This window comes from Neomonachus schauinslandi, chromosome 3, assembly GCF_002201575.2.
Source record: "Neomonachus schauinslandi chromosome 3, ASM220157v2, whole genome shotgun sequence".
NCBI classification, from domain to species: domain Eukaryota; kingdom Metazoa; phylum Chordata; class Mammalia; order Carnivora; family Phocidae; genus Neomonachus; species Neomonachus schauinslandi.
In genome coordinates, this window is record NC_058405.1 from 14,903,777 (window position 1) to 14,921,450 (window position 17,674).

A 17,674-nucleotide genomic window follows, 5' to 3' on the forward strand; every position below is an offset into this window, starting at 1 on the left:
AAGACTCCATTTAAAAAAAAGGGTCTTGGGTGTAAGAAATTGAGAAAACCTGCCACCAAATATAATGAGCCTTGCCACTAATTTAATTTTTTAAACAATTTCATTGAGGTATAATAGACAAATGCACCCTTCATTTTCAATGTACAATTGGATAATTTTTGATAAATGTATATACCAGGTAATCAACAAACAGCACAATCAAAATACAGAACATTCCTGTTATACCGCAAAAGTGTCTTTCTGCCCCTTTGCTGCCAATTCCCCTCCATCCCATTTAATTTTACAGTTTTGTTGCTGAACGTTTTTTAAGTTGTGTGTATAAGATGAGGATGAATAGGCATTTCTAATCGCAAAACCTAAGGCGAGGACAGGAGTGAATAACCGGAGGCTGGCAGCTGGGACCGAAAGTGCCGGGGGGATGTGGCTCTCTACGCCTTAGGGACATGGAGTGTCAGCCCCAGAGCCAGGGAGGGTAGTGGCCCAGAGAACCAGCGCCCAGGAGATGCCCTCTCCGGGTGGACGCGCTCGCCCACGAGGTCTTCTCTGGTCCCGCAGGGCCCTGGGCGCACGCTGACCGCTCCCGGGCAGGCGCGCCCTTCGCTCCAGGTCCAGGCGGGGGCGCTGCCATAGCAACGGCCTGGACGCCCGGACCTTAGGCCGCCGCCGCCGGAGACCCTGCCATCTCCGGCTCCCGAGGGGTGGGGCGGCGGCGGCCCGGGCAGGGTAGACGGGACTGCCCGCTCCTCGGATGCCAGCGGAGGCGGCGGATTTGCTTCCAAGCATGGTAAGAGCGGGGAGATCGGGCTGCCTGGGGATGCGGGGCTGGCGGCGGCCGCGACTCCCCGGGACTCCCAGCTCCCCCACCACCACCACGCTGTCTCCTTCCCGCAGCCCTTCCAGAAGCACGTCTACTACCCGCTCGCCAGCAGCCTGGAGGGTCCCGACGGCCCCGCAGCTGCCTCGGCCGCGCGATCCGCGATGGCCAGTGCCCCCCACAGCGCGGCGTCGGGCCCCCTGCCCTTCTTCCAGTTCCGGCCGCGGCTGGAGAGCGTGGACTGGCGGCGGCTGAGCGCCATCGACGTGGACAAGGTGGCGGGGGCCGTGGACGTGCTGACGCTGCAGGAGAACATCATGAACATCACCTTCTGCAAGCTGGAGGACGAGAAGTGCCCGCACTGCCAGTCGGGGGTGGACCCGGTGCTGCTGAAGCTCATCCGCCTGGCGCAGCTCACCATCGAGTACCTGCTGCACTCCCAGGAGTTCCTCACGTCGCAGTTGCACAACCTGGAGGAGCGCCTCCGCCTGAGCATGGCTGAGGGTGAGCAGAACAAGAAGCTCCTCGCCAAGCAGGCTGGGGAGATTAAGTTACTCAAGGAAGAGTGTAAACGCAGGAAAAAGATGATCTCGACCCAGCAGCTGATGATCGAGGCCAAAGCCAGCTATTACCAGGTGGGACCCTGCGTTGTGATTCTAATTCATAATCCAGTAAAACTTTTGGTCCCCACCAGCCAGGATATCCAGAATCCTTTCCTAGATCACTGCTCCGCCCCCCCCCCCCGCCTTTTTTCCCAATAGTTAAGCAAAATAGTCATTGTAACCAACAGGTGACATGGTTCATCACCTTCCATAGAAGACCACAGGATTAATAATTAATAATTAAACAATGTCCGCAGTGCTTTATTGAAGCCATCTAAATGCTGGTTGTTTAAGAAACCGCGTCCTTCTCCGCGTGATGTAATGAAAAATAAACCATGTACAAATTGTTGAGGTCTGCCCCAGATGATGTGGTATGGTTAAATTTGTGGGGGTTTTATTTCAAAATATTTTCAAACTTAGAGAAGGGTTGTAAGAATAATGCAAAGAACTTCATAAACCCCTCACCCAGATTCTCCAGTTATTAAATTTGCCACATTTCATTTATTTCCTCAGTCTCTATATACGTACTATTATTTTTGAACCATTTGACAGTAAGTTTCAGACTCCTGAATATTTCAGTGTGTATATTTCCTAAGAACAAGAACACTGCCTAATATAACAGTATTAGTGATATAGGACAACAGTGTGTTTTAACTGAACAGGTAGTATTTAAAATATATTTTATTACTAAAACAACAGTATTTTAAAAAAATAAAACCTCTTTGGGCGCCTGGGTGGCTCAGATGGTTAAGCGTCTGCCTTCGGCTCAGGTCATGATCCTGGGGTCCCGGGATCGAGTCCCGCATTGGGCTCCCTGCTTGGAGGGGAGTCTGCTTCTCCTCCCTCTGACCCTCCTCCCTCTCCTGCTCTCTGTCTCTCGTTCTCTCTCTCTCAAATAAATAAATAAAATCTTAAAAAAAAATAAAAATAAAAATAAAACCTCTTACTTTTCTGCTTTTAATCTCTATTATGGGTTAGACATTGAGCTCAAGATAAATATTGTAATTTTTGAGTATAACAAATCAATGTACTTATTTTTTTAATGATTAGAGTATCAACAATGTTTGATAAAGATAAAGATATCTTTGATAAAGATATTAAAGTAAGCAACAGGCTGACAAGATTGATTTCATTCCCTTATATTGTAGTCACTTTAGCTAAATATGAGTAAAAAGGCCTCAGTGAATGGGACGCCTGGCTGGTTCAGTTGGTAGAGCATGCGACTCTTGATCTTGGGGTCGTGAGTTCCAGCCCCATGCTGGGAGTAGAGTTTATTTAAAAAAAAAAAAAAAGCCTCAGTGGACTTAGGGACTGGTGATTGCAGAGGACTGGCCATAGACACTAATGGTGTGGTTCATAGTGCTTAGGACTAACCCAACAGGAGCCTTGGGAGAAGTGTACTTAAGATAGGTGAACAGTTAGGAGAGAATACTGTTAGAAAGCCTTAGTGTTTAGCCTTGCATACACAACCCTGAGGTATAATCCTCAAATAACACCTGATGTTGCTGATTGCCTATTTGTTTCATAAATGCCATTTAGAAACTACATATTTATAAATAGTGCTGATATGGCCTTTTATAAATATATTTATTATACATTGAATAGAATGGATTCTATTTAGACATTAAAAATAGTTTAGCTTGGGCGCTTGAGTGGCTTGTTTGAGCACCCTACTCTTTGTTTTGGCTCGGGTCGTGATCTCAGGGATCGTGAGATTGAGCCCTGCATCAGGCTCTGCGCTCAGCGGGGAGTCTGCTTGAGATTCTCTTTCCCTCTGTTCCTACCTGGTGCGTGCCTGAGCGTGTGCACACTCTCTCTCACTCTCTTTCTCTCTCAAATAAATAAATGAATCTTAAAAAAAAATATTTTAGCTTTGGTAGTAATCAGTGAAATGTTAAAACCTATAACATAGAGAAATTTTAGACTTACGAACATTTTTTTCATTCTTTTAGTTACCATAGAAATAGCAGTCAGCAAAGATTTTAAAGTGTGAATGATATACACGAATAAAGGTAATGGCTCATTTTTATCAAGTGAGTGACACCTGCCAACTCGGCCACTCAGCAGACTCCCTGAATGAAAATGTCAGGTGTATGGCGTGCCCAGGTGTGACCATGAAAAGATAGAGGTGATCAGACCACTTTTTCCTACTCAGTGTAGTATAAATACACTCTGCTGTTTTTGGTGGCTTACCATTATCTCTTGATGGAGTCTTTAAGCAGTTGAGTGCTTTAGGGTGACAGTTCCAGAGTTAGACTCTGTGGTTTGAATCCTAACTATTCCACCATGCAAGTCATGTAACACCTAGACCTCCTTTTCCTCATCTGGAAAATGAGAACATTAGCAGTAGGTACCATAGCAGTAGGCCTATTCTGAGAATTCCATGAGATAATGCATGTGTGGCATAAGGAAGTCTCCGTAAACGTCTCATCTGACGTGTGCATGTTGACTTCTCTTGGTGGTGAGCTGTGGCTACCCGTGATCTCTGCGAGTCCTCGCACCTTTCCTAGGAGCTGAATAGCAAGCAGTTGCAGTGAGAATCAGTGATTCAGGGAGGGGACGTCAAGACTGCCGCTAAGAAAAGTTGGCACATAAACTACCTGGGGTTCCATGGTGTTACAATTATTTCAACTTCGAGGTTCCTGTGTTTGGGGATATTTGGCCTATGATAAAGTTTACAGGAAGACAATTGATTTTGTTGAAATAGCTTAGCCAGCAGTCATTAATTTGTGTTTAGAGACCTCCAACAGCTGGGGAAGTCTCATGGCCATGGGTGAAGGCCAGTGTGTACCAGTGATCTAGCTATCAAATTATTTTTTTTAAAGGTTTTTTATTTATTTGACAGAGAGAAAGACAGCCAGAGAGGGAACACAAGCAGGGGGAGTAGGAGAGGGAGAAGCAGGCTTCCCGCGGGGCAGGGAGCCCGATGTGGGGCTCGATCCCAGGACTCTGGGATCATGACCTGAGCCAAAGGCAGACGCTTAACGACTGAGCCACCCAGGCGCCCTATCAAATTATTTTTTTAATTAAAAATTTAAAGATACCAGTGGATCATAACAGGACTTAGACTCATTCTAAGAAGACCTTTTGTTCTCATAGCTGGAAGACTTAGATTCCTCTCCATGCTTTAGCACGACAGGCAGATTTCGGAATCTATCAGTGAATTTCTGACCCTGGTTGCAGTTTTTCAGTGTCTTGGAGTTGGACATGAGTGTTGGGGATAGAAAAAGCATGCATTTTGCAGTCAGAGAGACATAGGTTAAAATATGCATCTGATAACGCTGTGACCTAATTCATTCCCCACACCCCCAACCAACCTGCTCAGCGGGGAGCCTGCTTTTCCCTCTGCCTGCCACTTCCCCTGCTTGTGTGCACTCTTTCTCGCTCTCTATCTCTTTCTCACAAATAAGTAAAATCTTTAAAAAGAATAAAATAAAAAGGCATCACCAAGGTCATCTAGGTTTTCTCCTATGTTATTTTTTAGGAGTTTTATAGTTTCGCATTTTACATTTAGGTTTGTGATCCATTTTGAGTTAAACTTTGTGAAGGATGGGAAGTCTGTGTCGACGTTCATTCTTTTGCACGTGGATGTCTAGTTGTTCCAGCACCATTGTTGAATAAATTATCTTTGTTCCATTGTATTGTTTTCGCTCCTTTGTCAAAGATCAGATGATGAGATTTATATGGGTTTGTTTCTGGGCTCTCTCTTCTGCTCCATTGATCTGTTTGTCTATTCTTTAGATAATAGTATACTGTCTTGATTACTCTAGCTTTATCTAGTGAGTCTTAAAGTTGAGTAGCACAAGTCATCCAACTTTGTCCTTTTCCTTCAATGCCATATTGGCTATTCTGGGTCTTTTAACAAACTTTAGAATCAGTTTGTTGCTATTCACAAATCACTTGCTGGGATTTGGATTGGGATTGCTTTGAATCTATAGATCAAATTAGGGAGAATTGATATCTTGACAATATTGAGTCTTCTTATCCATTAACATGGATGTTCACTTATTTAGTTCTCCTTTGATTTAGTCTTCAGACTTCAAAGCTTTCCTCATATAGAGCTTGTACATATTTTGTTGGATTCATACCTAAGTACTCATTTTTGGGGGTGCTAATGTAAATGGTGGTGTGGTTTTTATTTCAAATTCCACTTTTTCAGTACTGGAATATAGGAATGTTGACTTTAGCATATTACCCTTATGTCCAACTTTGCTATACCTCGTTATTAGTTCTAGGTTTTTTTTTTTTTTTTTTTGGTCAGTTCTTTTGGATTTCCTACATAGACATTAGTGTCATCTGAAAACAAAGAAAATTCTGTGTCTTCCGTCCTAGTCTGTATATTTGTTATTTCCTTTTCTTGCTGTATTACATTGGCAAGGACTTCCGGTACAATGTCTTTCTCTACAAGCTTGGAGGTGGTGGTTTGCCCTGTGTCTTCTCTTTTCTTATGGATTCAAGAAGAGTTGTTGATTTTTTTAGTCTGTTCAGCTTTTTACTTATTGTTAGGAGGGGGTGGCAAATTTCAAGCTCCTTACCTGCATATTCAGAAACTGAAAGTCTTCTAACTTTGTTTTGATGTCTTTTTCATATAAAAGTTTTTCATCTTTTTTTAATTTTTATCTTAAAGATTTTATTTATTTATTTATTTATTTGAGAGAGAGCGTGCAGAGAGAGAGCATGAGTGGGGGGGAGGGGCAGAGGGAGAGGGAGAAGCAGACTCCCCATTGAGCAGGGAGCCCCGACATGAGGCTCAATCCCAGAACCCTGGGATCATGACCTGAGCCAAAGGGAGACACTTAACCGACTGAGCCACCCAGGCGCCCCAGAAGTTTTTCATCCTGATGCAGTCAAAATGTCAGGCTTTTCTTTTGGGAGTAGGAACCCCTTCTTACCCTGAGCTCCTGGCTTTTCTGTATTATTCAAATAATTAAAATATCTATTTTCCATTTTTAGAAATTAAAAGCCACACATTCTAGGTTTCTTCATCCTTTCCTTTCTCCAATGCTGTGCATGGCCTTACAGCCCACCCTGACACCTGAGTCAGGGCAGTCCGTAAAGGACTATGAGGAAACCCAAGCAGTCAGCAGCAGCAGAGAAGGCTGGAAAGATACGTTCAACGTTCCCTGAAATGCAACGCCAAGAAATATGCCATACTGTAGGTTTTCTGGGAAAGAGAATGTGAACTTGCCATGCAGGTCTCCTGATTCAGAGTAAGGCAATACTGTGCATGAGTAGAACATGTGAATAGCACAATGGGGATGAAACTGCAAAATCCAAACTGGGAGAAACTCTGCAGGACACATGTTCCGTTTCTTCGGCAAATGAATTGCAAGGAAAAAGAGAGCTGGAGGGTCAACTTACAGATCAGAAGAGAGTTGAGAGGCGTGATAAGCCGTTGCAGGATATGGCCTTATTTGGATCCTGATTCAAGACAAACTGTAAATTTTTTTTCTAAGACATTGTGTGAAATATTGGAGAAAAATAATATTTTTAATGTGTTGATATTAAGGAATTAATTTTCACATTTTAAGAGGTGGAATAATAATATTATGATTGTGTTAAAAGCAGCAAGTCCTTTTAGAGATAGAGTCTGAAATACTAACAAATGAAAATATATAATATCCATGGTTTAATTCAGGGTAATCCAGGGATGAAGGTATAGATGAAGCAAGTTGAATTTTTGCTTAAAATTTGAATCAGTGTGGGACGCCTGGGTGGCTCAGTCGTTAAGCGTCTGCCTTCGGCTCAGGTCATGATCCCAGGGTCCTGGGATCGAGCCCCACATCAGGCTCCCTGCTCAGCGGGAAGCCTGCTTCTCCCTCTCCCACTCCCCCTGCTTGTGTTCCCTCTCTCGCTGTGTCTCTCTCTGTCAAATGAATAGATAAAATCTTTAAAAAAAAAAAATTTGAATCAGTATTAAAGTGGAAAATGGAGATATTGGTAGAACTGATTTTTTTTTCAGTAAAATTCATTTTAGGAAGCTAAATATTTCTAAGCATGTGTTCAGTCATTTATTAATGCTGGGCTCTGGGGATAATGCTATGAATAAGATAGACAAGAGCCCATGCTGTCAGGACTATGACGTTCTGGAACCGAGAGGCGCTGGGCAGGAGACAATAAACAAGTGAAGTGTGTCCATGTGGAAATAGTAATGGGTGAGATGTTGCAATGTTGACAGTAAGGTAGCAGGATGAGACGGTGACTGGCAGGAGGACCGCGCGCAAAGGTCTGGTTGAGGACGCGCCATTCCTCCCCAGTGTGGAAGATGCTCCACGGAAGACTCCTGCCTGTCAAGAAGGAGCCAGCGGAGAAGGTCTGGGGAAGATTCAGGCGGGGCACAAGCCAATGCAGAGGCTGAAGTTGGTCGGCTTGAGAGACAAAAAGACCAGCATGGCTGGAGTGTCCCGAGCAAGTTGGTGACAGGCTAGGAACCACCTGTCTAATGGGAACAGCATCAGGGGTTCCTGCAAGCACCAGGATGGGCCACCTTAGCTGCCAAAAGATAGCTTTCACTGTCTGGGGACAACACCCTGGTTTATAGTTGTCTTTCTAGTCCTGCTTTTAGTGTCCCCTACCGGGGTGGAAAATTCCCAGGAGGTGGTGCTTTAGGTACCCCAATTTTAATTGAACTTAGGTGGGGGGGACGCTCATTACAGACCCTTAGATTTGTTGCTCTCTCTTCTTCAGTGCCATTTCTGTGACAAGGCCTTTATGAACCAAGCTTTTCTACAAAGTCACATTCAGCGCCGCCACCCCGAAGATTCTCATCTCGGTAAGTCACAAGCTCAACTTCAAAGAGCCGTTTTCCTTTGGGTACCTTTTTCTTTTTTTGTTTAGTGAAACATGGTCCGGTGCATCTCTCCGTCCTTTGAAAAGAAAGTATCATAGTCTTTGTTCACTCATTAAGTAAATCTTGTGCCCCTACTACGTGCCCCCAGGCACCAGGCCTGGGGATACAGGTGCAAGCGAAACAGACCAAGTTCTGCCCTCTGGAGGCTTAACGTTCTATTAGGAAGGGCGGAGAAGGTACACAAATAAATGAGTGGTTCTTTTCAAACGGTGGCAGATGCAACAAAGGAAATAAAACAGGAGAATGGGCTGGAGGTGGTCAGCAAAGGCTTCGCTATTTGATCGGAGACCAGAATAATGAGGAGGTCCCAGCCTGGGGAAAATCTGGGAAAAGAATATCCCAGGCACAGGGCGCTCTGGATGGGGGGGGGGGGGGGGGGGGGGAGGCAGCACGGTGTGTTTGAGGAACAGATAGGTTAGCAGAGTAGAGGGAGCAAGGCAGTAGTGTGCGGGGCGTTGGAGGGGAGGAGGCTGGGTCACGGGACCTTGAAGGCCCCCCCGGCCAGGAATGTGGGTAGCTCCTGGTGGAGAGCATAGCGGCAGTGGTGGAAGCAGTGGAAGTGTGAGGGGGGCTGCCAGAGTAGCCCAGGTGAGTGACATGGCAGCAGAACCGGGACAGTACCAGGGAAGATCAGAGAAGCGAAGATGGAGCGGACATGTTCCACGCAGAGCCCGCAGAGGCGTGACTTGGCGTGAGAGCAAGAGGTAAAGAAAGACAATCCTGGGTTTTTGTCCTCTACGTTTGGGTGAATGGCGGTGATGTCTTCTCAGATGGGGACATATGGGCGGAAGCGGATTGAGGAAGGAAAGAGAATGAGAGTTCGTGTTGGTCAGGGTAAACTTAAGTCACACATACAGTCGCCATCCAAGTGGAGATGTGGGCGGTCTGGGGGTCAAGGGAGAGGCCCAGGCTGGAGAGAGAAATCCAGGAGTCCTTAGCAGAGCTGGGCTGGATGAGCTCACCTAGATAGGGAAGGGAAGATGGCTGAGGGCCAGCCCTGAGGTTCTCCCAACGTGAGGAGCTCAGGAAGAACAGCCGAGGGCAGTGAGAAATAGTTATGGAGGCAAAGGGAGACCGGGGGAGTGTGTTGTTATGGAAACCAAGGGAAACGGGGGTTTCAGGAGGGATCCCAGTGGTCAGTTTATTGAAAGTTCCTGAGGCACAGAGTAAGATGAGGACCAAGAATTGATTATTGCTGTCACAGTGGCTGCTGTTGACCTTGACGTAGCAGCTTCAGTGCATTGGTGGGGACAGAAGCCCAAAGGGAGGGAGCCGAGCTGAGAATCAGGTGAGCAAATGGCCAGTAACATGTCCTGGGAAGGACAGCAGAGACATGAGGCATTGTCTGGAGGGAAATGTGGAACCAAGGGAAAATTTTTGTTTCCTTTGATGTGGGAGATACGAAGGTTTTTTTGGGTCCTGAGGTATAGAGGGGGAAATTAAAGAAGCAAGAGAGGGAAGGGGTTCTGTGGCTTATCAAGGAAGCAGGTTTCCTGTTATCTCAGTGTTCTTAAGGGAAAATAAATGCCAGGCCTTATTTCTCCATCAGCAGACAAAGCATTCTGCCGATTGCCTACAGACCGGTAATCCACAGAAGTTCTCATTATGGTCTTAAATGCTTTTAGCATCTCAATGTGTGTGCTCCTAGCTTGTTAATAAGTGCTTGCTTCAGTCTCCTTTTTGGGCCAGTCTGTTTCCATTCCTGCCTATTTCAGACAAAGAGACTTATGTCGGAAACAGCTAAGCTTTGTATAAACAATATGAACAGCCGAAAATTCCATTTGTAAGTCATGGACCACTGAAAGAATTTAGCAGTATATTGGAGAAATTGGGAAGATTAAGTATTTTAATGAAACTACCATTCTTCATTGTGAAACTGACCTTCTTTCTCTTCTGTTTCAGTATCTTATTCTATCTCATACTCGTTTCAGAGAGTATTTCAGACTCTGAAATGAGTATTATTTCTTCAGGTCATCTTTGAGATTCTGACTTTCTACTTTGGTTTCCATACCTTTCATGTCTACACTCACAGACACATGTATATCCATTCAGTCATGTGCACATCTTCATGTAAGTACATGTACATAATAAGTACCTTCCCTTCACTTGTTGCTTCCTTTTACAACCTTTCGGTACCTCGTTTTGGCCCCGTGGACAGCATATGGCCCCAGTTTGCATTTTGAATGCCAATCTCTGCTTGTCTGAGCACTGATGGGGTTCTCAGGAGAGCGTGGTGGGAGCCAGAAGGACAGTGACAATAGCGATTTCCAATATGGCGGTACCTGTAGTGGAAGCCAGGGCTTCCTTTCTCTACTCGAGACTGGCATCCCCAACAAGAGCCCAGGATTATTCCTTGTCACCATTATGGTTCCCTGAATGGGCTCTCACACTGTCTCTGGAGGATAATCCAACACAGTGGCTGAAATAATCTGCTACAAGTAATTCAGCATCCCCTAAGTAAACACTACCGAGCAAAACTTGGCTCGTGTGGCATGAAAAAGTAATAGTATCCCAAAGTCAGAGCACTTTCCTTTGTCTTTGTCTTATCAGTAAGACCGTACCCCATAAGTTTTCAGATAGGTTTCAGAAGAGGTGGTATTTTAATGGCGTATTTCTGTTGCAACAGACTATAAGAAAAAGGCACAGACTGATAAGCTCCAGAGTGAGATTGATATGCTGAAGGAGCAGCTGCAGCTCACCAGGTCTCAGCTGGAGGCTGCACAGCACGCCCACGCTGTCAGGTTCTCTAAGGTAGGGGGCTGAGTTCTGAAAATGGTGGTATGGTGGGAAGGACGGGTGTGAACTCCTTTGAAATGTTTGGTGGAATTCACCAGTGAAGCCATCTGGTCCTGGGCTTTTCTTTGTTGGGAGGTGTTTGATTACTGATTCAATGTCCTTACTCATTATTGGTTGGTCTGTTCAGATTTTCTATTTTTTTCCATGATTCAGTCTTGGTAGTTTGATCTGTTTCTAGGAATTTATCCATTTCTTTGAGATTGTCCAGTTTGTTGGCATATAACTGTACATAGTAGGCTATTATGATCCTTTGTAATTCCATAGTGTCAGTTATAATGTCTCCTCTTTTCTTTATAATTTATTTGAGTCCTTTTTCGGTTAGTCTAGCTAAGAGTTTGACAATTTTGTTTATCTTTAAAAAAAAACCCTCTTAGTTTTGTTCATCTTTTCTATTGTTTTTCTGTTCTCTGTTTTATTATTTCTGCTCTGATCTTTATATTTCCTTCTGCTGACTTTGAGCAGTTTTTTTTTTTTTCTAGATCTTGAGGTGTAAAGTTAGATTGTTTATTTGAGATCTTTCTTTTTTTCTCAATGTAGGCGTTTTTAGCTGTAAATTTTCCTCTTAGAACTGCTGTTGCTGCATCCCCTACGTTTTGGTATGTTGTGTTTCCATTTTCATTTATCTCAAGATATTTTTGACTTCCCTTTTGACTCTTTCTTTGATCCATTGGTTGTTCGGGAATGTATTGTTTAATTTCCATGTATTTGTAAATTTTCCAATTTTCTTCCGTTACTGATTTCTAGTTTCAAACCATTGTGGTCAGAAAAGATACTTGACATAATTTTAGTCTTCTTGAATCTTGTTTTGTGACCTAATGTATAATCTATCCTGGAGAATGTTCCATGTGCACTGAGAAGAATGGGCATTCTATTGCCATTGGATAGTATATGTCTATTGGGTCCGTTTGGTACATAGTGTTGTTCATATTGATTTTGTGTCCGGATGACCTATTCATTGTTGAGAGTGGGGTATTAAAGTCCCCTACGATTACAGTGTTGCTGTTTATATCTCCTTTTTGTTTTGTTAGTATATACTTTATAAATTTGGGTATGGCAATGTTGAATACATAAATATTTACAATTCTTATGTCTTCTTGATGATTGGCGTCCTTATTATTATATAATAACCTTCTTTGTCTCTTGAGATTTTTTTTTTTTTAACATAGGCATTTACAGCTATAAATTTCCCTCTGAGCACTGCTTTGGCTTCTCTGTTTCTTTCTTTTTTCTTTTTTTCAGTATGTTGTGTTTTAATTTTCATTCATCTCAAAGTATTTTCTATTTTCCCTAGTGAGTTTTTCGTTGGCCCATTGATTGCTTAAGAGTACGTTGTTCAATTTTCAAGTATTCATGAGTTTTCCAGTTTTTCTTTTGTTACTGATTTCTGGCTTCATTCTCTTGTGGTTGGGAATACACTTAGCATGATTTCAATCTTTTAAAATGTATTGAGAATCTTTTATGATGTAACATATGGTCTATCCTGGTGAATCTTCCATGTGCATTTATGTTCTGGTGTTGTTGGGTGCAGTGTTCTGTGTGTTTGTCAGACTGAGTTTATTTATCGTGTTAAGTGCCCAGTTAGGTAAAAAAAAAAACAAAAAGTGAGGGTCATTGAGAAATCAAAGGCTGATTGACTAGACTTTGAATTTAGCTTGTATGAATATGAATTTGTGTTTTGGGGGGGGTGAGATGGGGCTATTCTATCCAAATTGTTACAGTATTGAGAATGGTTCTTCTGCTCAACAGACATTTTCTTTTAAAGTATTTTTACATTTTACATATTGTTGCATATCTACTCTGCAAGTTCATAGATCACAGAATTCTTGAGACTTTGGGCTTCTGTGTTTGTATTTTAAGAGGTGTAAGGACAAAAGGATGCTGTGTGCTGTTTTTGGTTTGGAAAAACCACTGTGTGCTTGGCCATTATATGAAGTGTGATTGTAAACCTAACTTATACACACAGTACTAGCTGCCACATTGGAGGTGAAGCTATGTCCATGTATTTAAAATTTTTGCATATTTGTTTCGTATCAGAACTTTTAAAGCCATGCATTAAAATAATTTCAGGAATATGAAATGCAAAAAACAAAAGAGGAAGAATTTCTGAAGTTATTTGATAGATGGAAAGAAGAAGAAAAGGAGAAACTAGTTGGCGAAATGGAAAAAGTCAAGGAAATGTTTATGAAAGAGTTTAAAGAATTGACTTCCAAGAATTCAGCATTAGAATATGTAAGTATTAAGCCAAAAAGTCCTCAGAGTGGGGCGCCTGGGTGGCTCAGTCATTGAGTGTCTGCCTTCGACTAAGGTCATGATCCCAGGGTCCTGGGATCGAGCCCCGCATCAGGCTCCCTGCTCCGTGGGAAGCCTGCTTCTCCCTCTCCCACTCCCCCTGCTTGTGTTCCCTCTCTTGCTGTGTCTCTCTCTGTCAAATAAATAAATAAAATCTTTAAAAAATAAAAAGTCCTCATAGTATTGGTAGGGTTGTTGCCTTGAGAAGTGGTGTTAGAATGGCATTATGGCCCCAGATCTAGACATTACTTTATTGTGCCTAGACAGCCCTCCTCCCAAGAGTGCTGAGGGAGCTCGAGACATGCAGAAGACAGAGCAAGTCAGCAAAGTTGCATCTTTGAGAATGGGAGCTTTAGCCCCAAATGCATGTGAAGAACACTTGATACATTTGAGGGGCAGGTGGCTGGCTCAGTCATTGGAGCATGGACTCTTGATCTCAGAGTTGTGAGTTTGAGCCCCACGTTGGGGGTAAGGATTACTTAAAAATAAAAAAAATCTTAAAAAAGAGCACTTGGTATATTTGGTACCTTTGGTTAGATCATAGAAGAGGGTCTCTCTTTCCTTTGCTGTTTAGGTTTAGATAGCCATAAACTCTGATTTTTGAAGCTTTTAGAGTTCGAAAGGAACTTTCTGGAAAGGCTGACACGGGTTACCATTGTGGAAGCCAACCCAGAAAGACAGAAGCAGAACCTTTTCCCAGTTCCCTTCCTGATCCCAGGCCTGGCCGGTGAGGAGGACAGGGGGTCTGAACAAGCAGGATGTGGCTAACTGAGCCTCCATCCCCTGTGGGAGCAACCTTGGTCCACACTGCCGTAGCCACACGCATAGACAGAGACACGCCTCGCTGGGGTGGGACCTCAAACTCTGTGACAGTGGCTGTTGTCTTCGGGCTAAGAATTACCTGAGCTGGATGGGCAGCTCAGTCCTGCGTCACCCTTGGGGAAAGGAAGCAAGATCCTTGAGCTCCCTCTAGGGGACAAGCTTTGTAAACGAAAATGGAGGGATATTTTTGGAACACGGCTAAAGGGCCTTTTCTAAAAACGCCTTGAACTTTTGCACAGAGGTTGGCAAACCACAACCTGTGAGCCGAATATAGCTTACTACCCGTTTTTGTATGGCCAGCGAGCTAAGAAAGGTTTTAGTATTTCTAACTAGTTGAAAAGAGTCATAAGAATATTTTACGACAGGGCGCCTGGGTGGCTCAGTTCGTTGGGCGGCTGCCTTCGGCTTGGGTCATGATCCTGGAGTCCCGGGATCGAGTCCCACATCGGGCTCCCGGCTCGGCGGGGAGTCTGCTTCTCCCTCTAACCCTACCCCCTCTCATGTACTTTCTCACTCTCTCAAATAAATAAATAAATCTTTAAAAAATATATATATATTTCACGACACATAAAAATTATATGAAGTCCCCATTTCCGTGTCCACAAATAAAGTTTTATTGGCACCCAACCACATGTGTTCCTTTACATTTTGTCCCCGGTGCTTTTGTGTGGGGGCCATAGAGCTGAGTGGTTATGACCAAGACCTTATAGGTCTCCTGAACCCAGAATACTGCCCGGCTCTTTACAGAAAAATCCTGCCAGCCCTGTCAGAGCTGGCCTCTAGTAGGACAGTCGATTTATTTATTTATTTTTAAAGATTTTATTTATTTATTTGACAGAGAGAGAGACAGCGAGAGAGGGAACACAAGCAGGGGGAGTGGGAGAGGGAGAAGCAGGCTTCCCACCAAGCAGGGAGCCCAATGCGGGGCTCGATCCCAGGACCCTGGGATCATGACCTGAGCCGAAGGCAGACGCTTAACGACTGAGCCACCCAGGTGCCCCAGGACAGTCAGATTTAACAGTGGCTACAGCGTTCCCCAATTTCACTCTCTGTTTTCGTCTTATAAAAGTACAAACATCTGTACCAGTGGGTTTGCATCTTATTTTCTAGCAATTGTCAGAAATCCAGAAGTCCAACATGCAGATCAAGTCCAACATAGGCACGTTAAAGGATGCACATGAATTTAAAGAAGAACGTCCTCAGTATCCCCAGGATTTCCAAAATGTGATGCAACTTCTTGACAGTCAGGTATGTCCCTGCGGGCAGTCACTGTAGGAGGGGCCTGATTTTAATTAGTGAAGCAGTTTACAGCAAGCATTACCCACAGAAAAGGGGTTTGTCTCTGTCAGCGACCATGAAGCTAATTCTTTTCTTCTTGTCTCCAGATACATAATAATAGGTGTTCATTAGATGCTTGTTGATTGACTAATCGATGTAGATTATAGAACAGTTGGCAAAATTGTTTCCTTTTTTTGCTAACATGGTAGCACCTTGAATTGTTTGGGATTACCTTAGAGTTTATTTTTCATATTTCAGACATAGGTCCCACTTTCAAAAGGCATAGAAAGACATGCTGAAGCACTAACTTTATTTTTAGAGCATAAATATATGGCTACATTGGTATACCGATGGTCTTTTTCCATTTATCAAACCTAATCGCAGTGGCCCTCTGTAATCAGCGGCCATTCCGGCAATTTTCGTCATCCTAGTTTAGGGGAACGTTGTTTTTCAAATAGAGATCAAATAAGAAACAAATAGAGATCAAAGTTTATAAATTCAGGACTTTGTTAAAAAAAACAACAAAAAATAACATTTAAAAAAAGTAAATGTGTTTTTGAAATATAGACGACTGCTTCTGTTGCATACTTTGCCACTCATGTCTTACCTCCCTCCCCGCAGTCCACCTTCCACCTTGCAGCCAGGCTGACCACGTCACTGTCCCGTCTTATCCTGACCAAGTCCGGAATCCTTAACCGGTAGTCAGAGTCCCTGAGGATCTGGACCCTGTGTCATCCCCCACCATTCTTGGCTTTACCTTGAAGATCCCGGCTGCACCAAACGGCTCATGGCTCCCAGAACACGGCTTTCTGTGTTTTGCTTTTGCCCTTGTGGCTTTCTCTGTCATGCCCCTCTCAGTTTTTCAGGACCTCTGGCTCACTCCTTCAGCTGGGGCAACACCTCTTCTAGAGAGTTCTCCTGGACCTCTGGGTTATTGCATTTCTGTAGCGCCCCCAAGCAGGACCTGTTCATGTACACATTGATGGGGGCAACTCTCTGTTAAGTTTGCTTTCCTCCTGTGCAGGGCAGAGTGCGTCTCCCCTGGTCCTCCCCTCACTGGCCACGGCAGTCCAGCGAGATCCCTGGGACGTGGTAGGGGACCAGGAATCGTGTCCGGTACTGAACTGTGGATAGTTGCTCCCTGCAAGCTGGTCTCTCAGGAATTGAAAGACCCCATTACAAAATCCCAAGGCCCCACCTGCATTTCTTGTTTCCTTCCTGTGAGCTGTGTTGTCAGATCAGCACCCCAGGCCTCAGAAACCTCGGTGTTGCCTTTTAGCTCCTTAGATTGGCACACTGGCACGTATTCTTGAAAATAATATTTTATTGGAACACAGCCATGCCCACCCACTTACGTATTATTTATGGATGTTCTCCTACTCCTGGTAGTAGCAATCGAGCCAAGTGGCCTCCAGAGCCCCAAATATTTACTATTAGTCCCTTAGCAGAAAATGTTTGCTGACCCCTGCCGTAGAGTTTAAGATTAAAACCAAGTGCAGATGTGTTTAAACATTTTTGAGGCTTTATAGTCTAAAAAAAAAGCCTGCTAAAATGTCACCAAGGAGGTAGTTGGGTTCCATAGGTACCCACTAAAAAGCTTCCACTTCAAGTTGATTTTATTGCTGCAACTGCACATAAATTCCTCTGGTTTTCCTGTGTCGTAGGAAAGCAAGTGGACGGCCCGAGTTCAAGCTCTTCATCAAGAACACAAGAAAGAGAAGGGCCGGGTAAGACTAAGAAGCCAACGGTCTGTCAGTGGGTCATTTTTGAAAAGAATATATTTTTTTCCCTCTATGACAAAGGTAGAGAATAAAATTTGTGGAGAAACGTGTGACAAAAATTAAAATTGCTTATAATTCGGGGCACCTGGGTAGTTTAGTCGGTTAAGCGTCTGCCTTCGGCTCAGGTCATGATCTCAGGGTTCTGGGATCCAGCGCCACATCAGGCTCCCTGCCCCGAATTATAAGCAATTTTAAGCCTGCTTCTCCGTCTCTACCCCTCCCCCCTACTCGTGCGCGTGCTCTCTCTCTCTCTCTCGCAAATAAATAAATCTTATAATTCAATAACCACTGCTACGACTTTGTTATAATTTTTTTCAGTCTGTGTCCAATGCCTTAAATATTGTGCTTCTGTATTATAGAAACCCATACATGTAGTCTTACAAATTTTGAATCATGCTTTATAACTGTATATGCTTTTTGTTTAATATATCTAAACATTCTC

At 43.8% G+C, this 17,674-nt stretch overlaps 1 protein-coding gene across 2 annotated transcripts in view; it reads left to right on the plus strand.

Moving 5' to 3' along the window:
* The first annotated feature begins 748 nt into the window (after positions 1 to 748).
* Positions 749 to 17,674, plus strand: part of DZIP1 (DAZ interacting zinc finger protein 1) — a 46,595-nt gene continuing 29,669 nt past the window's right edge. For both annotated transcript variants that reach the window (XM_021695967.2, XM_044913140.1), the window contains exons 1-7: positions 749 to 784; positions 892 to 1,449; positions 8,104 to 8,188; positions 10,893 to 11,017; positions 13,130 to 13,291; positions 15,284 to 15,421; positions 17,116 to 17,178. In XM_021695967.2, coding sequence (XP_021551642.1) covers positions 749 to 784; positions 892 to 1,449; positions 8,104 to 8,188; positions 10,893 to 11,017; positions 13,130 to 13,291; positions 15,284 to 15,421; positions 17,116 to 17,178 — 1,167 coding nt within the window. The remainder of the gene's footprint in view (positions 785 to 891; positions 1,450 to 8,103; positions 8,189 to 10,892; positions 11,018 to 13,129; positions 13,292 to 15,283; positions 15,422 to 17,115; positions 17,179 to 17,674) is intronic.